The sequence below is a fragment of the Piliocolobus tephrosceles genome, chromosome 12 (assembly GCF_002776525.5).
Source record: "Piliocolobus tephrosceles isolate RC106 chromosome 12, ASM277652v3, whole genome shotgun sequence".
NCBI lineage: Eukaryota > Metazoa > Chordata > Mammalia > Primates > Cercopithecidae > Piliocolobus > Piliocolobus tephrosceles.
This window is the reverse complement of record NC_045445.1, coordinates 45,467,042-45,493,430: the sequence shown is the minus strand read 5'-3', so window position 1 is coordinate 45,493,430 and position 26,389 is coordinate 45,467,042. Positions and strand designations below refer to the sequence as shown.

The following is a 26,389-nucleotide window of genomic DNA, read 5'->3' as shown; positions in this document are numbered from 1 at the left end:
AGCTCAAGCGATCCTTCTGTTTAGGCCTCCCAAAGTATTAGGATTACAGGTGTGAGCCTCTGTGCCCAGCCCGCAATTTTTTCATTACAAAAAAATCCATGATTTATATCTAACTATAGAATTGCTAGATTGTAGGCCAAATTTTCAGTTTTTAACATGCCAAATTATTCGATAACACTTGTATCATTCTCTTATAATTTATCCCAGTTACTCTCATTTCCCTCTGTCTTCAATCTTACCTATTTTTAAATTAGAGAAGCTATCTTGAAAGTACTAGCCTTTCCCTTCTCATTTATAGCATAAAAGCCCCAACTAAATGCATACCTTTATCACTTTATTTTGTAAAATTTCCTTATTTGTCTTATATTTATTTACCACTTTAAACCACAAGTTTTCTTATAACTACTTAATCCTTTTATCCCTATGCATTTTAAAATTTCACTTAGAATATTGCTGAATGATAACATTGTAGAGCAGAATTCCAGTGACAACTGAAGTTTAAATGAAGTCTAAATTTCATCCATTTAGTTCTTTGTAAGATACAATGAGGGGGCCAGGCACAGTGGCTCACGCCTGTAATCCCAGCACTTTGACCGAGTCATGATATGGAGACCAGTCTGGCCAACATGGTGAAACCTCGTCTCTACTAAAAATACGATAATTAGCCAGGCGTGGTGGCAGGTGCCTGTAATCTCAGCTACTCAGGAGGCTGAGGCAAAAGAATCACTTGAACCCAGGAGGCAGAGGTTGCAGTGAGCCGAGATCATGCCATTGCACTCCAGCCTGGGCAACACGAGTGAAACTTCGTCTAAAAAAAAAAATACAATGAAGGGCTTGTTTTTTTAGTTTTTTAGTTTTTTATTTTCATCATTTTCTTTACTCACTTTATAACAGGGCCTACCTGGTCCCACTGGTATACCAGGGCCAATTGGTCCCCCAGGACCACCAGGTTTGATGGTAAGCTCTCTTCTTTAATTTAATTTCTCCCCCTTTCCTTTCTGACTTCTTTCATGAATATTAATATTATTTATAATACTTGAAAACATAATGCATTCTCAACATTCATAATTTATAATTTTCTTGTTTGAAGGTGACTTTACAATGATGTGGTGAATAATATGCATTCTAAGTAATGGCTCCATTTTATAGATGGAAAAATGAGGTATATAAAAGGAAAGATTTATGATGAAATATTTTGTTGGTTGCTTCTTGATGTATCAGTGTTGAAGTCAATTCTGGCCATTTCAGAAAGTCTTTTAAGGCAGTTTTCTAATCACTTGATGAAACATGTTTCTTCAAACTGCAATTTTTTGTTTAAGAAGAACAAAAGCAGGGCTTCATAAAAAATATTGGCTCTCATTTCTTAGGTGCCTGGGACAAAACAGTAAAATTGGTGAGGGGAGTGATCACTATGCAGTTGGTCACAGGTTTTTATACCCCCAAAACTTAGTAGATCCTGAATGTGTAACTGATTCTCTTACTTTACTACCTCTATAGTCACTCTTATTTTCTATCCTTGTAAATTCTAAGTATTTTTACTTCTGCAATACTTAGATTTCATTCAAGTCATGTTTTGGACTTACAACTTTGCTGTTGCCCTCTTAAAAGGCCAAGAAAATTGTATTTCAGTAGAAGTAATTTCTCATGTGCCACTCTATCTCTCATCTACCATATATTTAAGTGACAGTTTTCATTATACCTGTATAGATTGTACATTTTTGTTTGTGACAATTGGTCCTGCACTTTTGAATGAAGGAAATAATGTTTGATAAATACTAGAGGAATCTACCAGAAAAGATTGTGATTTCTGCTTTCCTGTAACTTTTTGGGGGAAGATTACAAAACCCTTCAGTTTGTTTTAGTTGTAGACTTCATGCAAAGCATGAAACTATGGACTTTTACACTTTTTCCTAATTCTGCTGTTGGAACATTGGTGCCCCTTGAGTATGTTGTTACACCTTGAATTTCCTCAACCATTGTGGCCACTTAACCGATTCACTTTACATTTCTGGATATTCCTTGAATTAACCCTAATTCAACAGGTGAAGCCAAATCTTAGAAATGCCACCAAGAGGCCGGGTGCGGTAGGTCATTCCTGTAATCCCAGCACTTTGGAAGGCTAAGGCGGGTGGATCACCTGAGGTTGGGAGTTCGAGATCAGCCTGACCAATATGGAGAAACCTTGTCTCTACTAAAAATACAAAAAATTAGCCAGGCGTGGTGGTGCATGCCTATAATTCCAGCTACTCGGGAGGCTGAGACAGGAGAATCGCTTGAACTCAGGAGGCAGAGGTTGTGGTGAGCCGAGATCGTTCCATTGTACTCCAGCCTGGGCAACAAGAGGGAAACTCCATCTCAAACAAACAAACAAACAAACAAACAAACAAACAAAAAACACCGAAAGACTGAAAGAAATGTCACCAAGATACAATATATAAATAAATAGGCCCATTGAGGTTAAGAGGCAACATACTTGAGCAGAAAGGTGCCTATTTAATTTTTCAAACCTTGAAACATTCTCAAATACACAAAGTCAGATTGTATAAAAATCAAACTGGATTTTAAAAAATAACACATGGTTTTTGGAACTTGATAGTTCATTGCTTTATGGTACCTAAGTTTACCTATAATTCTGATGTGAAAAATTTGATGGGTCTGTTGAGATTAACTTTTGAATTGATTTTTGACACTGGGGCTACCTCTCTACCTCTGCCCATCCCAGTTTTTTTCTCTTGCCCATTTCTGTTCTGTCATCAGAGGTACTCACATTCATCTAACTCATTTTAATCAGTTAAAACGTGTGTCTCTGACTAAAATGAAAACAGACAAGAAAATACTATTTTGATGTGCTTTTTCACACCTTACTCTTTCTGAAGCTAAGTAACTTTTTAAATTAACTTATTAATATAACATTTTATTTTCTCTTTTTTCTTCTCTTCATAGGGCCCTCCTGGTCCACCAGGACTTCCAGGACCAAAGGTAATTTTCTTTTTCTTTATATCTTTTATTTGGTGTGGATTCCTTTTCTTACTGTCAGTGAGATTTTTAAATGGAAACTTCTCTTTCCAGGGCAATATGGGCTTAAATTTCCAGGGACCCAAAGGTGAAAAGGTGAGTAAAGAAAGAGAGTTGGTTATTCGGCCCTCAGCTTTCTCTTTTTGTAGTCATTTGAACTGCCTTTTTTCTTTCTCTTGCTTCTTGCAGTTATCTTATCTTACATGTCATATTATTTTCTGTGGTGGTTATGAAATATCACTGCCTTATTTTGTCTTGCAAACAGGGTGAGCAAGGTCTTCAGGGCCCACCTGGGCCACCTGGACAGATCAGTGAACAGAAAAGACCAATTGATGTAGAGTTTCAGAAAGGAGATCAGGTGAGTAAGTAGGGAGGAAGTCAATGAAAATCTTGCTATGAATATGTTAATTAGTTTGATGGTGGTAACCACTTCACAATGTATATGTATATCAAAACATCACATTGTTTACACCTTAGATATATACAGTTTTTAATTAGTCAGTTATACCTCAATAAATCTGAAAAAATAAAACAAAATGATAAAAAGTTAAAAATAATATTTATATGTAAGTGGCATTCCATTAAAATGCATTATAAGCTGAAATGTGGTTATATATCAGGGTATTTTTTTAAATAACAAGGATCTGAGATTATTATTATTTTTTTTTTTGAGACTGAGTCTTGCTCTTGTCACCCAGGCTGGAGTGCAATGACATGATCTTGGCTCACTGCAACCTCCGCCTCCTAGGTTCAAGCAATTCTCCTGCCTCAGCCTCCCTAGTACCTAGGATTACTGGTGCCACCACCGCACCCTGCTAATGTTGTATTTTTAGTAGAGATGGGGTTTCACCATGTTGGCCAGGCTGGTCTCGAACTCCTGACCTCGTGATCCACCTGCCTCAGGCTCCCAAAGTGCTGGGATTCCAGGCGTAAGCCACCACGCCTGGCTGAGATCATTAAATTTTTAAAATAACTTTATCAAGATACAGTTTACATACATATAATCCACCCATTTAAAGTGTAGAATTCAATTTTTTTAGTGTATTCACAGGGTAGTGAGACTGTGCAATCTAACTTTAGAAAAATTTTAGGCTTCCTCAAAAAAGTCTCCATACCTATGTTAGCTGTACTCCCTATTTCTCCCGAAATTGACCAGCCCTAGGTAATCACTAATCTACTTCTTGGGTCTGTAAATTTTTCTATTCTGGATATTTCATATAAATGGAATCATATAATATGTGGTCTTCTGTGTCTGACTTCTTTTACTTAGCATAGTGTTTTCTTGTTAAATCATTTTGTAGCACATATCAGTGCTTCATTCCTTTTTATGGCTGAATAATATTTCATTGTGTAAATAGTCTCCATTTTGTTTATCCATTTATTCATCAGTTGATGAGCATTTGGGTTATTTCCATTTTTGGCTATTTGAAGAATCCATTCATGTATAAAATTAGGTTATGGTAAGTCAGAATGATGACAGTGTTCTCTACATTTCACCGATATGCAAGGAGAAAGATAATGTTACTCTATAAGCCTTTGCTGTGTTTAGAAATAATTATCTGATACCCTGCTTTTGCTAGAGTAGATGAGGGAAATTAGATATATTTTTAAAGCATACTGGCCCACACTTAAACAAACAGAATGTGTGCATTTTTGTTTCTCTTAAATGTGAATAAGAAAGTTAAGAATAAAGGAAAAGTTGTATTGAAACTCTACCATCAATATGACTTTGGCCATTTAATTATCTGCCAAAATATAAGTATGCCATGTGACCTTAAAATCTCCTTGTTTTAGGTATTCTTACTTTGTATAAAATATTTTATAAGAATAAAAAATTGTCATTTTTTCATTTTAAGTGTTGTCTTGTTATTTACCTCAAATCTTGGCTTGTATATAGACAAGAAATTAACTGAAATGAGCAAAGATAGCTCTAGTTAATTTTGCTTAGAATATTTCAACTTTAAATTAGAAACACCCTATTATCTTTGGTTATACTACATGAGTATATAGTTCAGTTTAATTTTTTTAGAGGGAGATTTATTTTTATTTTATTTTATTATTTAAAAAATTTCAACCTTTATTGTATATACAGGGGGTACATGTACAGGTTTGTCACATGGGTATATTGTATGATGCTGAGGTTTGGGGTACAGATCCCATCAGCCAGGTAGTGAACATAGTACTCAGAAGTTAGTTTTACAAGTATTACCTGCCTCCCTCTACTCTTAGTAGTCCCCAGTGTCTATTGTTGCCATCTTTATGTCCTTGTGCCCCCCAATGTTTAGCTCTCAGTTATAGGTGAGACCATGTGGTATTTGATTTTTTGTTCATGCATTAATTCACTTAGGATTATGGCCTCCAGCTCTAACCATGTTGCTGCAACATAGATGTAGCTATGGTTCAGTTTATTAAAAATGCTCCTAGCTAGTGCTAGTGCTTAGAATGAAAAGCATGTTCCAGTATTAACATTGACTTCCTTTCCCCTACTACTGCATAGGGACTTCCCGGTGACCGAGGGCCTCCTGGACCTCCAGGGATACGTGGTCCTCCAGTAAGTAACCTAAAGTGCTTTAGCATCATTTAATGTAAATTGGCATCGGTACACAATATCCTATGAACCAATGTGAAACTACTTTTATGTGTACAGGGTCCCCCAGGTGGTGAGAAAGGTGAGAAGGGTGAGCAAGGAGAGCCAGGCAAAAGAGTAAGTGATGTAACTGCTAATATTCTTTGCAAAAATTCTAAATGTGTGTGTGTGTGTGTGTGTGTGATTTTATTCTTTCTTCCTACATCTTACTTCCATTGTTTCAAAATATCACTACTGACATTATAATGTTGATGTCTAAAAAGTCTACTTAATATAGTCCAAGCCAGTAATAAAGCTTGTTATATTCTTTAACTTTATACTTCCTAACTAACAAATGTATGTTGTTGCTCTATCATTTCTTTGTATCGTGTAGGGTAAACCAGGCAAAGATGGAGAAAATGGCCAACCAGGAATTCCTGTAAGTAGCTAAGGTTCTTTCCCCTGCAAAACTGGAGACATTTATATAACTGGAGACATTGGTATAACATATGGTGGTAGAGAAAGAGTATGACAAAGAGTGTGGGGTCTGGAAATAGTTTAAATGAATTGAAATTATCCAGTCTTTGTCTTTTGAATATAATTTTCAACTTTTAAAAATGTCTGTGAGTACATAGTAGGTGTATATATTTATTTATGAGGTACATGAGATTTTGATACACGTATGCAATGTGAAATAAGCAAATAAGCACATCACGGAGAATGGGGTATTCTTCTCCTCAAGCATTTATCCTTTGCATTACAAACAATCCAATTACACCAAATATAAATTTGAGGTTCCTCTATTTTTTAAAGTCAGATTTATTGAGATATAATTTACATTATATATCTATATATATATTGTATATATATACAGTAAAAGGAACTATCTTTAGTTTACAGTTCTGTGTTTTGACAAACACATAGAGTTATGTTACCACCACCGTAATCAAGAACACTTCCATCACCTTCAAAAGTTCCCTCATGCTTTTTTGTAGTTATCTCCTCCCTATTCCCCTATCCCAACCTCCTTGCAACAACTGATCTTTTGTCAGTCTCTTTAATTTTGCCTATTCCCAAATGTCAGATACATTAGATCATTTTGTATATAGCCTTTTGAATCAGGATCCTTTCACATAGCATAATACATTGAATTGTGTATCAGTTCATTTTTTTATTGCTGAGTAGTATTTGATAATTTGAATATACCATGGTTTGTTTATCCATTTACACATTGAAGGACATTTTGGTTGTTTCTGTGTTGTGGCCATTATGAATAAAACTATTATAAATATTCCCATACAGTTTTTGTGTGTGTGTAAACATGTTTTTTCAGTAAAAGTTTTGACAGGTAATATTTCTACTTACTACCAAAAAGGGGCATGGGAAAATAAAATATGTAATTCCAAGAACATTATTTCAAGCAGCTTCAGTATCAAGAGTATCCGCAGTAGGCAAGAGTTGTTCAAGGACAGAGAGAATATTTGATGAAATTTGTAAGTTATTCCAAGGGAAAAGGATAATTCTTAACAAGATAGGTTAGAATTACTAAATTCAGATAAATTGGTTTCAGGATATTTTACTAAACAGGCAATCCTCAATTTACAATCTCTAGTTCAAAAATATTATAAAATATCAAGAGGTAAATTCAGGGCCTCAGTTCCTGGCTTCTTTTGGACAGTTGGTCTTTGTCTTGATTCAGGCAGCTGTGATATTCAACAATTGCCTCTTGGTGTTTTCAACAAATGGGGGTTGGGCGGTAGGGAGGCTGTTCTCTTGTTCTCTGTTTGCACTGGGAGAGCCCAAGTTGGGTCAAATAAAGGCAGCCTTGCAAATAGTCTTCTTTTGAACCACCAGACAGATCAAATAATGATAATTCTCTGGAAATGGGGCTTTGAAGGAGCTCCAGCCCTGTTCTTTCCTCTCCAGTTGCTAGGCTGCTGGTTTTCACCTTGATTGTGAGGAGAGGTGGTGGGAATAGAGCAAGTTAAAATGCCACAAAGCTCTTGAGTTCTCACAAGATTCAGCTTTTTTTTTTTTTTTTTTTTTCTGAGAAAACACTCCTTGAATTGTTGCAAGCTTTGGTTAAGTTATGAAAGTTAATTCTGACTGACCATTTTTGCCGGTATTCTCATTGCTTCTATGGAGAAGGCGATTTTTGGAGATTTCCTAACCCCACCATTTGTGCTGATGTCACCCTATCCGCTATTTTTTAAAGGGTTTGCCTGGTGATCCTGGTTACCCTGGTGAACCCGGAAGGGATGGTGAAAAGGTAAGAATTTTAATACTTTGAAGTGACTGGTTTATTTAGCTAAAATAATCCTTTTCTTCTCTCAAGCTTGAATTATAAATGGAAAAAGTCTACATAACTAGCTTTTATATTCAAAATATTCCTTCTTTATTCATCTTTTGCTCATTTTTCTTTTATACCACACTTGTTAAATTTTCTTCCATTGCCATAAATCACAGTCCATGTTGCAGAAATACATTAAGCATTGTTTAACTTTAGCATCTCCACTATGAAAAGTCATTGCCTTTGAGCATGTGTCGGCAAAGCTTTTTTTTCGCAAAGAGAATTCAGCACTATTTTAGTGAGGTCCTCTTACGAAAAAGGCTTATAGCTGTGAATGTAGAACGTCGCCAGTAAACATTTCCATTCTGTATGCAATTATTGTCTGTAAGTCTGTGGCTAATTCTTTGTTGTTTTTTCCCCCTACTGGGCCAATGCAGCCTGACTGAGGTCAATTATTTAGTTACCTATTTTTCAAATGACTTTGAAACATTGTATGAAGCACACAATTACCAGAGTTTTAGCAGGTCACAAAATAACCAGTACTCCAATCCCTCTTGTCTTTAATTGCTTTGTATCCAAAGCTGAAAGCTTTTTTGTTTTTCAGGCAAGGAAGGAAAGGCGTTACAAACTTGAATGTAGGCAGAAGGCACATATTTTAATGGTGGTTTATTTCTCAATTAGGTCTAAGTTCTAGCATGGCTTAAAAGGCACAATTAGAATAAAGGGAGGTAGGAAATATTCAGATAAAATGATTTTTTGTCAAGTAGTATTTGTATATAGATGGATGGCTTCTATGAACAAGACTAGAGTCAGAATAGAAGTATGAAAAAGACCATCCTTGTGTTTCGGCCAGTAGTAGAGTAACATTTGAATATTGAATATTGTGTTTTTTCCATGCTGTTGTAGCTACTAATCAAGGATAAAAGTTCTATCTGAACTTGTCTTTCATTAACTTCCAAGAGCAAGCTCACAAAAGCAATTCAGAGTTACTAGCTATTATTGATGATAGTTAAGTCCATTGCATCTGAAATATCTGTCACCAATAGAAATGACACTACATTTATGTCTTTGGCTAGTTTTATGAGGAGAAATATGGCTAAATGTAAAAAAAAATGTAATTTTTTCACTGATTCTAGTGCCACCATTTTTTTCTATTATCTTCTTTATAGAGTATTTGTAGTTGGCTAAAAATAGAAATCTTAAAAATCAAAAAACATTACAACTAGAAATACCTTAAAACTCTGGTCCAAAAATCTTTATTCTTTGTATATAAACCGGAGAAGTTAATTAACTTGGCCAATATTATATAGCTAGTAAATCTGAGACAACATCACCAGTTAGGCTTAGCTCAGAATTGTTTCATTACTTCATGTTGCATTTCTCATTTGAGGTATTTTATGATTGATTTCTGGGTCTTTTTGAAAAGTTTCTCTTATATTCTTGAGGAAATTGATGTTTTCATGTGAATTTTACTAACCTATTTACAATTGAATTGAACAGGGCCAAAAAGGTGACATTGGCCCACCTGGACCTCCTGGACGTGTAAGTTTTTTTTTAGTATTCATTTATCAAAATTTATTAATGCATGATCATTTTTGTGCCTTAATTGCATACTCCCTATTTTTCTTCATAGAACAGAAAATTTCAAGTCATTATCAATTTCTACTGGCTTAAAAGTCTTTATATCTAAAAACTTGAGTAACGTTGACCTCAAGGTCTTGTATTGTTCTGCCTATGCATTACTTCTGCATGGTAAAGGTCTAAAATTATGGCTTTGGGTTGTTTTACCTCATGATTGCCAGATCACTTCTCAAGCAACCAGCAGGTGGTGCAAGTGTTGCTTACAAAGGTTCAATGAAAACAAAAACAAAACAAAACTTGGGGAAGTTGGGGTGGGAGTGGGGTTTTGGTCCTTTCCCCTGCAGAGCTCAGGAGAAAGATAGATTTGGTCTTAATAGGTTTTCTAAATTTGTAATTGTCTGATTCACACCTCTTTCTTTCCTGAGTGTGTGCTTTCTAGGGACTTTTAATAATGCACGTAGGAAGCTGCTTTATGAAAGAATAACTGGGAGTAGGGGAGCTACAGATTTTCTGTCATGTTTGTGTTCACTATGAAATTTAAGTCAACTATACTTCCAGTCTTATTAGGAATAAAATATCGTTGCTGAGGTTTAACATATTGGTTTTTCTTTGGTTGAAATTTAGTAAGACTCTTGACTTCAAACTGCATTGAAGCCGCAACAGTGTGAATGTTGGAAAACTTATGTGTCCAGACATGTTAGTAACGTTAATTTAATTCTTATTATCCATAGTGAGTCTCAGTTATTAATACTTAGGACTGTACTAAATCTAATGAGGATATACTTATAGAAGATCTTAGTTTTTTTAATTCACTTTCATTTTAAAATCAGCTTCACTCCTCTAGGAAATAATATCTTTATAAAAAGAGAAGATAGGCCGGGCGTGGTGGCTCAAGCCTGTAATCCCAGCACTTTGGGAGGCCGAGACGGGTGGATCACGAGGTCAGGAGATCGAGACCATCCTCGCTAACACGGTGAAACCCTGTCTCTACTAAAAAAAAAAAAAAATACAAAAAATTAGTCGGGTGAGGTGGCGGGCGCCTGTAGTCCCAGCTACTCGGGAGGCTGAGGCAGGAGAATGGCGTAAACCCGGGAGGCGGAGCTTGCAGTGAGCTGAGATCCGGCCACTGCACTCCAGCCTGGGGGACAGAGCCAGACTCCGTCTCAAAAAAAAAAAAAAAAAAAAAAAAAAAGAAGATAAAATTTTAATAAGTATCAGAAGAAATGGAAATTTTGAGAGTACAGTCCTATTTAGCAGCCCAGTTTCCTTCTGAATCACTATTCCAATCCTAAGTCCCACAACTTTTTGTCTCCTTTTGTGTGAATGTTTCTTATATCCATCCAATAGAGACAGGATGAAATATCACACTGCTATTAGGTGTTAATTTGTACATCAGACTGGCAGTCTCTTAAATCTGATGTTCATTTACCTTTATAGGTCTATAAGAAGAATTTTTAAATATTTAATTTATTTAAGATTAAGTTTTTTTAGAAAATACTTGAGTTACAAGAATACAGAGTAAAAAGGAATGATTAGTTAGTTGGGTTTAATCAATAAAGAAAACATGGGTTTTATTTTTAAATTTCTTTTGGTATATAGTAGGTATATATATTTATGGGGGAGTTTTCTTTTTTAAAGGAAGAAATAAATGTGGGTTAATAAAGGGAAAGATTGGGGAAAGGCATTACACATGTTTGGAATGGAATATGCAAAGACATAGACAAGAATGTGCAAGTTAAATGAAATGATTAGAATCAGACAGACTTCACTATAATAAAAATTTATTGTAAGACATAATAGGAGATTAAATAGGTGAGAGAGGTATTGGAAGTGAAAAGTGACTTACAGTTCAGGATTAAAAGTAGCAGCACTTGTAGTAAAAAGTAGTGAGCAATTTTGAGTCCTTAAGCAGAATAGTTAACACACGCACACAAATGGTTTTTGAGGAAGCATATCCTAACAATAGATTGGAATTCAAGGGACAAGATCAGAGGTGCTTCTGTTACTCTAAGTGTGAGTTGATGATACAGTTGTGGTAACAGGAATCAAGGGGGCAAATTGGAGAGATGTTTTCTGTAAAGAATTGTCAGGCTTAGGAGACTGGAATTAATTGAATGTGGATTATAGGAGAAGAGACATCAAAAATACTTTTAGTTTTATATGCCTTGGGCTCAGGAACATGGTAATGTTACTTGTATTGGACATTTTCTAATCAGCTGGAGGATGGGAGCGATACGGAATGTGATTCATAAACTATGTGAAAATGATGACATTGCAATCATATGTAGCTCCCATAGTATTTTCAGGAGAACAAGGCTTTTCTTCTTTGCATTTCTTTATTTTTTTTTCTTTTGTAATAAAGGTAATTCCTAGACCTGGGACTGGTATAACCATAGGAGAAAAAGGAAACATTGGGTTGCCTGGCTTGCCCGGAGAAAAAGGAGAGCGAGGATTTCCTGGAATACAGGGTCCACCTGGCCTTCCTGGACCTCCAGGTAAATGAGATTGCATTTATGGCCTTGTGCTTATAGCATCCTTACTAATCCATGTATACTTTTTATCAGATCAGTTCCATGGTAAGCATGGAAGTAGAAGACACAAGTCCTTTTTAATTGACAGATACTTCCCAAATCTCACTATACCTTCTCTCACCATATTACTCACTTGTACTTTAAAAAAGCCCAAGTGAATAGTGTCCTTTAATCCTAAGATTCCCGTTTCTACATTTTATTTTTTATTGATACATAATTGCACATATTTATGGGATACATGTGATATTTTAATACATGGGTACAATGTATGATAATCAAATCAAGGTAACTAGAATATCCGTTACCTCAAGTATTTATCTTTTCTTTATGTTGGGAACATTCAAAATCTTCTCTTTTAGCTGTTTTGAAATATACAATAAGTTGTTGTTAACTGTTGTGAATCTACTGTGCTACGAAACACTGAAACTTATTGCTTCTATCTAACTGTATGTTTGTACCCATTAACCAACCTTTCTTCATTCCCCCCGACCCTTCCCAGCCCCTGGTAACCATCATTCTCTCTACCTCCTTGAGATCAACTTTTTTCTTAACCTCCTACATAAGAATGAGAACATGCATTCATATTTGCCTTTCTGTGCCTGGCTTATTTCACTTAACATAATGTCCTTCAGGTTCATCCATGTTACTGAAAATGACAGAACTTCGTTCTTTTATGGCCGAATAATATTCCATTGTGTATTTGTACCACATTTCCTTTATCTGTTCATCCACTGATGAACATTCAGGTTGATTCCATATCTTGGCTATTGTGAATAGTGCTGCAGTAAACATGGGAGTGCAGATATCTCTTTGAATTACTAATTTATTTTCTTTTGGATATATACCCAGACGTGAGATTGCTGGAACATATGGTAGTTCTATTTTTAGTTTTTTGAAGAACCTCCATACTTTTTTTCATAATGGTTGCATTAATTTACATTCCCACCAACAGTGTATGAGTTCTCTCTTCTCTGCATCCTTGCAGCATCTGTTATTTTTTTGTCTTTTTGATGATAGCCATATTAACCGGGGTACATTTTATTATTACTATATTACACCAAACAATTCTGAGATTTAATAGGCAAATCATCACACTTTTCATGCTAATAGGGAAGGATATTCTCCCCAAGTAATGCCTAGTTTTGCAAGATTTCCTGTATAAAAATGGCAAGCAGCATTATCCACCTAAAATTTCAGAAACACCTAACTAGAAATCCAGAAATCCCCATGGTGATTTTGTTATAAAATAAAATCTTAGAGCTCAATACTGAGTTTTATATTATTGCCTTTGAAAACACACAATATAGTGGAACATTTCTAATTTGACCACAAATTGAGTACTGCCCTTATCTAGAATGTTTATTTGGATGTTCTCTGAAATAGGCTAATAATAGTGATGTATGTAAAATTTCCAGATGCATGTGGTACAGTGCCTGGCACACATACATATTCAATAAATTGTTAGTCCTTTTCCTTCAAAAATATGTGGCTAATGAAATACAAAATGATGAGATGAGTGATAGTGATCTTTCCCAAGAGAAAGAAAATAAATATAGGTTCCATTATGCTCTAAATGTGAACTTCAAATTCCTAAATGTGAACTTCAGATTCCTAATCTCAAGATAGTGAACTAAATACATACTGTATCTGGAAAATTGAAATAAAGAATTATCTCAGGATGCAGTAAAAGAGATAAGGAGTTGGGAAGTATGAATGAAAAGTTAAGAGGTATAAAGGATAAACCTAGAAGCTCCAAAATTATCTCATGAGGGTGGTCAAGGAGGAGAGAATGGGACAAGAGGCAGCATTTGAAAAAAATAATGGCTGAGAACTTCCATCTATTAAAAAACACATACATCACTATGGAAAAGCTCATGAAGCACTAAGCAAGAGTAAAATAATAGTAATGCAAAGGCCCATAACTAGACACATTGTAGGGATATTTCAGAATTCAGGGATAAAAAGAAGCGCTTAAAAACTATTTAAGAACAAAAAGCCGATCACCTACAAAGCAGTGAGTCAGAGGATGATAATGGAGCACATTTTCAAAGTGATAAGGACAAATTACTATGAATTAGGGATTCTGTATTATACTAAACTATCATCCTAATGTGAAGATGAGATACCTAGGAAGTTTAACACCTTCAGACTGTCTCTGAAATAGTTACTGAAGGCTTTACTCCAAAAAGAAAAAAGGAATTCTGGATAAAATGAGAATAGCAGTAGGATGCAAGAACCAAAGCTTAGAAAATATATTAGTAAAGCATATTAAGTCTAAATCAGTACTGGTCATTTTTTAAAAGGGTGTTTTAAGTAACAACTTGGAGCTATAATTGTAAATATTATTAACCTGTGATGTGTAGATGCAGAGAGAATAAAGAGAAGTGTTTTGTCTTGTTAGGGAAAGATAATATAAATCTTGTTAACTGTATAAATTTTTAGAAATATATAGGTTTAAGTACATAGGTTAAAATATTAATAGTAGCCACTAGAGAAGAATAGAAATAAAATGTATAACTTACACACCAATTGAAGAAAGAAAATGACTAAAAATCTCTTATATTGTATAAGTTAGGATTGGGGCAAAATAAAGACAAATCTGGGCAAATAGAAAATAAAATATAAGATGACAAGAAGAAGTTAAATATAAGTCAGTAACTCCAACAAATTTGAAAGAACTAAACACTGATTAAAAGACACTGACTAAAATTGAAATTAAAAATACCTATATATAGTGCATAGTAGGCATATCTAAAGCAAAGTGACAGATATAATCTGAAAATAATGCAATATATATTGGGCAAATGCTATACATAAACTGGTTTAGCAATTCTAATATAGTATGAAATAAAATTAAATGCAAAACTTGAAACTATAAAAATTCTGGAAGAAAATGCAGGAAAAACTCTTCTGGACATTGACCTAGGCAAAGATTATGACTAAGACTTCAAAAGTAAATGCAACCAAAACAAATATATACAATTGGGACTTAATTAAACTAAAGAGCTTCTACACAGCAAAAGAAACAATCAGTGGAGTAAATAGCCTACAGAATTGGTGAAAATATTTGTAAACTGTGCATCTGGCAAAGGACTAGTATCCAGAATCTATTAATATAAGGAACTTAAACAAATCAATAAGAGAAAAAAATAACCCCATTAAAAACTGGGCAAAAGACATAAACAGAACACTTCTTAAAATAAGACATACATGTGGCCAACAAACATGAAAAAATGCTTAACATCGCTAATCAGCAAATAAATGCAAAGTCAAACCACAATGAGATACTAACTCAAACGTTAGAATGGCTATTATTAAAAAGTCATAAAATAACAAATTTGGGCAAGAATGTGGAGGTCATAGTTATATATTGTTGGTGGGAATTTAAATTAGTTCAACTACTGTGGAAAGCAGTTTGGAGATTTGTCAAAGAACTACAAGTAGAACTAGCATTCCACCCAGCAGTGGCACTACTGGGTATCTCCCAAAAGGAAATCATTCTACAAAAAGACACGTGCACTCATATGTTCATTGCAGCAGTATTCATCATAGCAAAGTCATGGAATCATCCTAAGTGTTCATCAGAAGTGGATTGGATAAAGAAAATGTGGTACATATGCACTATGGAAGAATATGCAGCCATACAAACAATGAAATCATGTCCTTTGCAGCAACATGAATGCAGATCAAGGCCACTACCCTAAGTGAAATAACTCAGAAATAGAAAACCAAATACCATCTGTCCTCACTTAGAAGTGGGAGATAAACAATAGGTATGCATGGACATAAAGATGGAAACAATAGACATAGGAGGCTCCAAAAGTTGGGGAGATTGAAAAGCTACTTATTGGGTACATAGTCACTATTTGGGTGATGAGTTCACTGGAAGCCTAAATGCCACCATCATGCAATATGCCCCTGTATTACTAACAAAGCTGCGTATGTACTTCCTGAATCTAAAATAAAAAAGAGACATTTCATATGGATAAATAGATAAATCATATCACAATGATTTAAAATTTATGAATCTTTATGTATCTAACAATATAGCTTTGAATGTATAAAGTGAAAACTGATAGCATATGGGAAATAAACTGGCAAATTCCCAACATATCAAGTAGGTGAAAAATAAGGGTATAAATGATTTGAGCAACACAATTGAGCTGTATATATGGGGGAAAGAGAAATACTTTGTGTGCAGCAGAGAATATGCATTCTTTTTAAACATACATGGAATATTTAAATAAATTCATTCTATTAGAACATAAAAAAAATTTAAAAATTACATGCATGTCATTCTCTGTGATCACAGTGAAATAAAAAAAGAAATTTACAACAAAATCACCAAAAATGTTTACAATTATATATTAAGAAACAATATGAATATTTCTAGACATAAAAAAGAAACAAAAGGAAATGACAGACTACTGAATGCTAAACAACAATGAAAGCACCTCATATCAAAACTCATTAATATAACTAAATCAGTACCTTTATCACAAAATCAGAAAGACTAAAACGAAATGACTTAAGTTTTTGAAAAAAGAAACAAGCACAAACAGAAGGAAAAGCTTGATAAAGATAAAAATAAAAATTAATAAATAGAAAACAAACTAAAAATGTAATTGAATAGGGAAAATAAAAGATATTTTGAGTGAGAAGAGTTTGAAATTAACAAGTTTGCAAATACAATCAAGATAAAAATGAAAAAGGGCACAAATATAATCAGTAAAGAAAAAGATCATCATAATAAAAATCAAATTTTAAATTACAAGAAAACTATAAATGTGTTAAAATATTTTAAATGTGGATAAAATATTAATTTATCATGAAACAGGAAACAAATTAATTAAAAATGTTTTGAGAAAGTAGGAAACCTCAGTAGATCAATTACCATAGAATATTTTAAAATGTTAGAGATCTCCATGAAAATGCATTGGTTGTATGGGTGGTTTTATCATTTTACAAACGAATTCTACCAAGTTATCAAAAAGCAGATAATTCCCAAATTTTAAACTATTTTCAGGACATTAAAAAAAAATAAAGTTGGTGACAAAACCAGTACCAGCCACTGCAAAAACATGCCAAATTGTAAAGACCATTGATGCTAGGAAGAAACTGCAACAACTAACGAGCAAAATGACCTGTTAACATCATAATGACAGGATCAAATTCACACATAACAATATTAACCTTAAATATAAATGTAAATGGGCTAAATGCTCCAATTAAAAGACATAGACTGGCAAATTGGATAGAGTCAAGACCCATCAGTGTGCTGTATTCAGGAGACCCATCTCACGTGCAGAGACACATAGGCTCAAAATAAAGAGATGGAAGAAGATCTACCAGGCAAATGGAAAACAAAAAAAGTCAGGGGTTGCAATCCTAGTCTCTGATAAAACAGACTTTAAACCAACAAAGATCAAAAGAGACAAAGAAGGCCATTACATAATGGTAAAGAGATCAATTCAACAAGAAGAGTTAACTATCCTAAATATATATGCACCCAATACAGGAGCACCCAGATTCATAAAGCAAGTCCTTAGACACCTACAAAGAGACTTGGACTCCCACACAATAATAGTGGGAGACTTTAACACCCCACTGCCAACATTAGACAGATCAAGGAGACAGAAAGTTAAAAAGGATATCCAGGAATTGAACTCAGCTCTGCACCAAGTGGACCTAATAGACATCTACAGAACTCTCCACCCCAAATCAACAGAATATACATTCTTCTCAGCACCACATCACACTTATTCCAAAATTGACTACATAGTTGGAAGTAAAGCACTCCTCAGCAAATGTAAAAGAACAGAAATTATAACAAACTGTCTCTCAGATCACAGTGCAATCAAACTAGAACTCAGGATTAAGAAACTCACTCAAAACTGCTCAAATACATGGAAACCGAACAATCTGCTCCTGAATGAATACTGAGTACATAACGAAATGAAGGCAGAAATAAAGATGTTCTTTGAAACCAATGAGAACAAAGATACAACATATCAGAATCTCTGGGACACATTTAAAGGAGCGTGTAGAGGGAAATTTATAGCACTAAATGCCCACAAGAGAAAGCAGGAAAGACCTAAAATTGACACCCTAACATCACAATGAAAAGAACTAGAGAAGCAAGAGGAAACGCATTCAAAAGCTAGCAGAAGGCAAGAAATAACTAAGATCGGAGCAGAACTGTGATAGAGACACAAAAAACCCTCCAAAAAAATCAATGAATCCAGGAGATGGTTTTTTGAAAAGATCAACAAAATTGATAGACCGCTAGCAAGACTAATAACGAAGAAAAGAGAGAAGAATCAAATAGACGCAATAAAAAATGATAAAGGGGATATCACCACCGATCCCACAGAAATACAAACTACCATCAGAGAGTACTATAAACACCTCTATGCAAATAAACTAGAAAATCTAGAAGGAATGGATAAGTTCCTGGACACATACACCCTCCCAAGATTAAACCAGGAAGAAGTTGAATCCCTGAATAGATCCATAACAAGCTCTGAAATTGAGAAAATAATTAATAGCCTACCAACCAAAAAAAGTCCAGGACCAGACAGATTCACAGCCGAATTCTACCAGAGTTACATGGAGGAGCTATTCCAATCAATAGAAAAAGAGAGAATGCTCCCTAACTCATTTTATGAAGCCATCATCATCCTGATCCCAAAGCCTGACAGAGACACAACAAAAAAAGAGAATTTTAGACCAATATCCCTGATGAACATCGATGCAAAAATCCTCAATAAAATACTGGCAAACTAAATCCAGTAGCATATCAAAAAGCTTATCAACCATGATCAAGTGGGCTTTATCCCTGGGATGCAAGGCTGGTTCAACATATGCAAATCAATAAACATAATCCAACATATAAACAGAACCATAGACAAAAACCACATGATTATCTGAATAGATGCAGAAAAGGCCTTTGACAAAATTCAACAGCCCTTCTTGCTAAAAACTCTCAATAAACTAGGTATTGATGGAACATATATCAAGATAATAAGAGCTATTTATGACAAACCCACAGCCAATATCATACTGAATGTGCAAAAACTGGAAGCGTTCCCTTTGAAAACTGGCACAAGACAGGGATGCCCTCTCTCACCACTCCTATTCAACATGGTGTTGGGAGTTCTGGCCAGGGCAATCAGGCAGGAGGAAGAAATAAAGGGTATTCAATTAGGAAAAGAGGAAGTCAAATTGTCCCTGTTTGCAGATGACATGACTGTATATTTAGAAAACCCCATTGTCTCAGCCCAAAATCTCCTTAAGCTGATAAGCAACTTCAGCAAAGTCTCAGGATACAAAATCAATGTGTAAAAATCACAAGCATTCTTATACACTATCAACAGACAAACAGAGAGCCAAATCATGAGTGAACTCCCATTCACAATGGCTTCAAAGAGAATAAAATACCTAGGAATCCAACTTACAAGGGGTGTGAAGAGCTCTTCAAGGAGAACTGCAAACCATGCTCCACAAAATAAAAGAGGACACAAACAAATGGAAGAACATTCCATGCTCATGCATGGGAAGAATCAATATCGTGAAAATGGCCGTACTGCCCAAGGTAATTTATAGATTCAATCCCATCCCCATCAAGCTACCAATGACTTTCTTCACAGAATTGGAAAAAACTGTTTTAAAGTTCATGTGGAACCAAAAAGGAGCCCCATTGCCAAGACAATCCTAAGCCAAAAGAACAAAGCTGGAGGCATCACACTACCTGACTTCAAACTATACTGCAAGGCTACAGTAACCAAAACAGCATAGTACTGGTACCAAAACAGAGATGTAGACCAGTGGAACAGAACAGAGCCCTCAGAAATAACACCACACATCTATAAGCATCTGATCTTTGACAAACATGGCAAAAACAAGAAATGGGGAAAGGATTCCCTATTTAATAAATAGTGCTGTGAAAACTGGCTAGCCATTTGTAGAAAGCTGAAACTGGATTGCTTCCTTACACCTTATACAAAAATTAATTCAAGATGGATTAAAGACTTAAATGTTAGACCTAAAACCATAAAAACCCTAGAAGAAAACCTAGGCAATACCATTCAGAACATAGGCATGGGCAAGGACTTCATGTCTAAAACACCAAAAGCAATGGCAACAAAAGCCAAAATAGACAAATGGGATCTAATTAAACTAAAGAACTTCTGCACAGCAAAAGAAACTACCATCAGATTGAACAGGCAGCCTACAGAATGGGAGAAATTTTTTGCAATCTACCCATCTGACAAAGGGCTAATATCCAGAATCTACAAAGAACTCAAACAAACTTACATGAAAAAAAGAACCCCATCAAAAAGTGGGCAAAGGATATGAACAGACACTTCTTAAAAGAAGACATTTATGCAGCCAACAGACACATGAGAAAATGCTCATCATCACTCACCATTGGAGAAATGCAAATCAAAACCACAATGAGGTACCATCTCACACCCGTTAGAATGGTGATCATTAAAAAGTCAGGAAACAACAGGTGCTGGAGAGGATGTGGAGAAATAGGAACACTTTTACACTGTTGGTGGGACTGTAAACTAGTTCCACCATTGTGGAAAACAGGAAGGGGATCGTCACACACCGGGGCCTGTCATGGGGTGGGAGGAGGTGAGAGGGTGGAGGGATAGAATTAGGACATATACCTAATGTAAATGACGAGTTAATGGGTGCAGCACACCAACTTGGCACATGAATATATATGTAACAAACATGCACGTTGTGCACATGTATCCTAGAACTTAAAGTAAAAAAACAAAAACAAACAAAAGAAAAACACCAAAAAAAAGCAAAAGGTATGCTGTAAAATAACAGCAAAAAACAACAGTTTATTAGCATTGATACTAAACAACTAAGGAGATAACACTAGCAATAACCCAGTCTAATTTATGAACGTAGAAGCAATAATCCTAAATATCCAGAAGCATATTAAATTATGTGATATTATGACCAAGTAGATTTTACTCCAAGATTGCAAGGATGGATTGAGGTTACTGTGATTGAGTACATTGACAGAGTAAAAGAAAACAGGCCAATAGATGTGGAAAAATCAGTCAATACAATTCAATACCCATTCATTTTTAAAAGAAAGCTAAACCTCTTAAAGTAGAATTAAAAGAGAGTTACCTTAACTTGATGAATCTATCTGCAGGACTGTATGGGAAATGTCATGCTTTGTGGTGAAACATCAGGAACATTTTTATTCAAGTCAGAAATAAGATCAAGATACTTAGAGTTACCAATGCTGTTTGTCCTTAAAGTGGAGATCCTAGCCCATGCACTAAATCTGGAAGAAAAAATGGTTGTAAGGATGGGGAAAAAGTCCAAATTTCAGTTATTCAGAGACCATCTGATTATCTACCAGAAAGCTTTAAAAAATCCATTGACAAATTCCCAGATCTTAAAGAGAATATGTGTGCAAGATGGCCAGATCTGCGTAGCATACTTAATTTGCCTTCCTCTTCACCAGCAAACATGTAAGAGAAAAAAATACACTTCACAATTGTAATAGTATTAAAATGCACAGTAGTTATAAAACAAACCCATGAATAACCCCAACAATACATGTGTAAGACTTCTTTGCAGAATTTTGTAAAATATTATTAAATAATATAAAATTATTAAATAAATGGAGAAATAAAGTTAATTATTACTCGATGTGAAAAACCAATATTATAAACAGTTGATTCTACCAAAAAATAATCTTTAAATTCAAATTAATCCCATTCAGAATCCCAACAGTTTTTGAAAATGAAACTGACAAGAAGTTGATTCTAAAATTTATTTAGAAAAGTAAATTTGTAGGCCGGGCGCGGTGGCTCAAGCCTGTAATCCCAGCACTTTGGGAGGCCGAGGTGGGCGGATCACGAGGTCAGGAGATCGAGCCCATCCTGGCTAACACGGTGAAACCCCGTCTCTACTAAAAAATACCAAAAAAAAAAAACTAGCCAGGCGAGGTGGCGGGCGCCTGTAGTCCCAGCTACTCCGGAGGCTGAGGCAGGAGAATGGCGTAAACCCGGAAGGTGGAGCTTGCAGTGAGCTGAGATCCGGCCACTGCACTCCAGCCTGGGCGACAGAGCCAGACTCCGTCTCAAAAAAAAAAAAAAAAGAAAAGTAAATTTGTAATTGTAGTGAAGATGGTTTTAAAAACGAACAAAGATGAGCATATTTTCCTTAGCAGTTTTGAAAACATTATTAAGTTATAGTAACTAAAATGTGTGTTAATGGTGCATGAATCACCAGTGTAACAGAAGACTGTCCAGAAACAGAGCCATGTTTATATGGGAACTTTGAAATACCTTTTTATGTTGTTAATGACTTTCTGGTATTTTTAAGATTATCAGATCATAGTGTCAAAGGATGGGGTTACTAGTAATTTCCAAAAGTAATAAAGCTATTTTAAATTATTGTTTCCTACCCTCAAACTTACTTACATTCTTTGAAATTTTTCAACCTTTTTTTCAGTTTTGAATCTCCTAGAAAAAAAATAATATAACCAGAATTATATGTTAAAGGAAGATCTTATCATTATCTAATGTCTCAATGATAACTAAAGTAACATCTCTAAGATGAGATCATTTTGATCACTTTTTTGAATCTTAGGGGCTGCAGTTGTGGGTCCTCCTGGCCCTCCTGGATTTCCTGGAGAACGGGGTCAGAAAGGTGATGAAGGACCACCTGGAATTTCCATTCCTGGACCTCCTGGACTTGATGGACAGCCTGGGGCTCCTGGGCTTCCAGGGCCTCCTGGCCCTCCTGGACCTCACATCCCTCCAAGTAATCTGTATTTTTCTCCTATTAAGTTCTATTTTTGCTTTTGTTTATAAGTAACTCTAGCTAAAGGTTGGCCTCATTTGTTGCATTTCTGATATCTAAGAAATTCTACTACTGCTTCTACTTTTTGGGTTTTAGTAGTTCTTGGATGTTTACATTTGCTCTTCAAATAGTATTTATCAACAATGTTATACTTTTCTTTTGCTTATAGGTACTTGTATTTCTTCAGAGAAGTAACTGAAAAGCTTGTCAGGCTTTCTTTTGTTTAATCTTCTTGATATTTCACAACAATTAGCTTGCTATCCTTTCTTTATCTTACTCAGGTGATGAGATATGTGAAGCAGGCCCTCCAGGTCCCCCAGGATCTCCAGGTGATAAAGGACTCCAAGGAGAACAAGGAATTAAAGGTTTGATCTCCAGACATATTCATTCCCTCATTTTCTTCATTCTTTCAAATAATCAGCAAAATCCCCTGTATCATCCATCACACCTTAGCCACTGACTCCCATGGTCATACCCCAAGACCATCTCATTACCAATAGTGTTATACTTACATGATCTTTGTTTCATGCATCCCATTTTTTGCATCGCTTTCTTCTTTCTAGCTTACTACCTCTAGTAACCTGACTCCAGCAATACTCCAACCCCACTGAGACCTAGCAACTTTGACTAATGCTTAACTCTTTGATGTCCTTTCTTCCCTCTTAACCTAGCTTAAATTCCATTATCAATCACTGTAATCAATTCCATTCATACATCCATGATTCCTTTGCCCTTCTCTCACTTCATTGTACTCACTTGGAACAAAAGCATTATCCAAATTTTTACATTTTCTGAGCCTACACTTTTTCTTCTCTTCTCAAATATTAGCAGTTCCTCCCCTATTCTGACCTTGCTTCCTACTTCACTGACCAATTAAAGCAGTAACAAGAGAACTTTCACAGATTGCCACCACCATATTTACTTACCTACTTGTACCTGTGCTCATATAGTCTCCCTTCTTGCATATTACTGTTACTGCTCCTATCTAAAGCCAGTTCTTCTATTTATACATTAGATTCCATTTCCTCTTGTTTCCCCAAGGATTTTTTTCCAGCAATTTTTGCCTCTCCCACATCACCAATTTTTTCCCTCTCTATTCAGTCATTCCCAGGAGCATACAAATATGCTTTTTTCACCTGTCTAAAAAAATAGGGTAATCCTACATTCCCTGCCAGCTGCTTCTCTATTTTTCTATTCCCATTTGCAAAAAAACTTCCTAAGAATTTTCTACTCATTACCTCTAGATACTCTCCTCTTGTTCTCTCTTAAACATACTCCAATCAGGATTTTATCCCCTCTTCCCCCAACTTCCCACTGCCTACCACTCCACAAATGCTGGTCAGTTGCCAGTAGTCTATATCCTGCTAATCCAAATGTCAGGTCTGTCCTTTGTTTGCTTGCTTTTTGCCTTCTTTAAACATTTGCATCCCTTGGCTTTCAGTACATTACATTTCTTGTTCTTTTTCATTCCTCTGTGGTGTACATACGTGTGTATGCGTGTATGTGTATCCATCTAATTACCATCTAAACCAAAATATAGAACATTTTCGGGACCCTGGAAGACTCTTGTGCTCCCTACTCAGTATCCCCCAAAGGTAATCATTATTTTATCCTCTGGCATATATTAATTTGCCTAATCTTGAACTTTGTATACATGGAATTATACTGAATGAGCTCTTTTGTGTCTGGTTTCTTTAGCTGAATATAATATATGTGAGATATATCTATGTTTTTGTTTGTTGCAGTATTTTTCCACCATTCTTTGGTTTTCCACTGCACATTACCTCAGTATTCTAGTGTTGATGGACATTTGGTCTGGAGCTATTGTGAATAAAGCTGTCATAAATATTCTTGTACATGTATTTTTTGTAGGACATACACACTAATTTTTATTGGAGATATATCTGGAAATTGAATTGCTGGGTTACAGGGTAGGTGTAGGTTTTGTTTCATAGATATTACCAAACCATGTTCCAAAGTGATTTTTGTTAGCATTTGCTTAGTGACTTGATTATGAACTACTTTCTTTTGGTTTTTATATTCTCTTTTGTAAAGTGCCTGTGTTTATCTTTAATTTTATTATTGGATATATGTATTAAAACTATCTTCTCTTTTGTTAACTTTTGTTTAACAAAAGTTGCTAATTAAATGAAATCAAATTAATCAATGTCCTATTTTATCGTTAGTACTTTTTATGCACCGTTTTAGAAATCTTTACTTACCTTAAAGGCCTTATGATATTCCTCTGTGTTTTCTTCTAGACACTTTATTGTTTACCTTTCACATTTTGACCTTTCTTCAATTATTTTTTGTGTATAGTTTGGAGTAGGGATCAAAGTTCATTTTTCCCATATGGATGTCCAATTGAGTCAGTACTATAGCACAAAAGATCATCAATTACCCCGATGAATTGCATTAGCACTTTTTTGTAGATCATATGACCATATGTGTGTAGGTCTGTTTCTGACTGCTGTATTCTCTTCTGTTGTTTCATTAGTCTCTCCTTGCACCAATACGATACTATCTTAATTACTGTGGCTTTATTGTAAGTCTTGGATATTCTAGGTTCTTTGCATTTTTGTATGTATCTTAGAATTATCTATCCAACTTTTAAGTTTAAAATGCTCCAAGATTGAGTCCTTGTTCTTCTTTTCTATCTAAACTCATTTATTCAGTCTTGTGATTGTTAATACCACCTAATTGCCCATGACTTCCAAATTTATGCCTCCTATCCAGATATAACTCTTTTCCTCTAGATTTGTGTATCCATTTGCCTAGTCAACATTTTGAATTTGACCTCCTGATCAAACTGAAGTCTTGATTTCTGCCACCTCCTCCCCATAGTTGCTCCACTCACATCTTATGCTTCTTACTTAAAAAGCAGACCACTTTAGTCTTCTAGTTGCTCATGCTGAGAACCTTAGTGTCATCCTTGATTCCCCTCTTCTTTTGTATTTCATATATGATCCATGAGAACATCCCATTGACTCTACTTTCAGGTATGTCTATAATCTAACCGGTTCTCATCATTTTCATTGCAGTCACTCTGGGATGAGCTACCACCATCTCTCTCCTAGATTGTTGTGACAGTAGCCACTTAAGTGGTTACCCTGTTTCCATCATTGCCTTTAGAGGCTATTAACATAGCAGCTAGAGTCATCCCTTAAAAACTTAAGTTATAACAAGTTGCTTTTTTTAAAAAAATTTTCTACTAGATTCTCATTTCACTCACAGTAAAAACCACAGCCTTTATGTTTCTTATATGCCTATATGCCATTTGTTGTAAACTGTCAACTTTCTGACCTTGTTCCCCTCCCTCATACTGCTCTAGCAATCTGGTTGGCTTGCTGTTCCTTGTATATACCAAACATGGCTATTCTTTCTGCTTGGAATGTTCTACACTCTTATGCACATGTCATGTCCTTTAAGTTTTATCACATATCAACTTCTCAATCAAGTCTATCCTAACTACCCTATTTAAAATTGCAACCCCCCGCCCTTCCCTGAGTATAGTTTTATCATATATCAACTTCTCAATCAAGTCTATCCTGACTACCC

General features: G+C 35.2%; 1 protein-coding gene across 2 annotated transcripts in view; it reads left to right on the top strand.

The window, feature by feature from the left end:
• COL4A5 (collagen type IV alpha 5 chain) overlaps positions 1 to 26,389 on the top strand; it is a 274,761-nt gene that overhangs the window by 142,150 nt on the left and 106,222 nt on the right. For both annotated transcript variants that reach the window (XM_023203109.2, XM_023203108.2), the window contains exons 10-21: positions 895 to 957; positions 2,944 to 2,979; positions 3,070 to 3,111; positions 3,281 to 3,373; positions 5,513 to 5,566; positions 5,663 to 5,719; positions 5,976 to 6,020; positions 7,797 to 7,850; positions 9,372 to 9,413; positions 11,815 to 11,947; positions 22,619 to 22,792; positions 23,113 to 23,196. In XM_023203109.2, the coding sequence (XP_023058877.1) occupies positions 895 to 957; positions 2,944 to 2,979; positions 3,070 to 3,111; positions 3,281 to 3,373; positions 5,513 to 5,566; positions 5,663 to 5,719; positions 5,976 to 6,020; positions 7,797 to 7,850; positions 9,372 to 9,413; positions 11,815 to 11,947; positions 22,619 to 22,792; positions 23,113 to 23,196 (877 nt within the window). The remainder of the gene's footprint in view (positions 1 to 894; positions 958 to 2,943; positions 2,980 to 3,069; positions 3,112 to 3,280; positions 3,374 to 5,512; positions 5,567 to 5,662; positions 5,720 to 5,975; positions 6,021 to 7,796; positions 7,851 to 9,371; positions 9,414 to 11,814; positions 11,948 to 22,618; positions 22,793 to 23,112; positions 23,197 to 26,389) is intronic.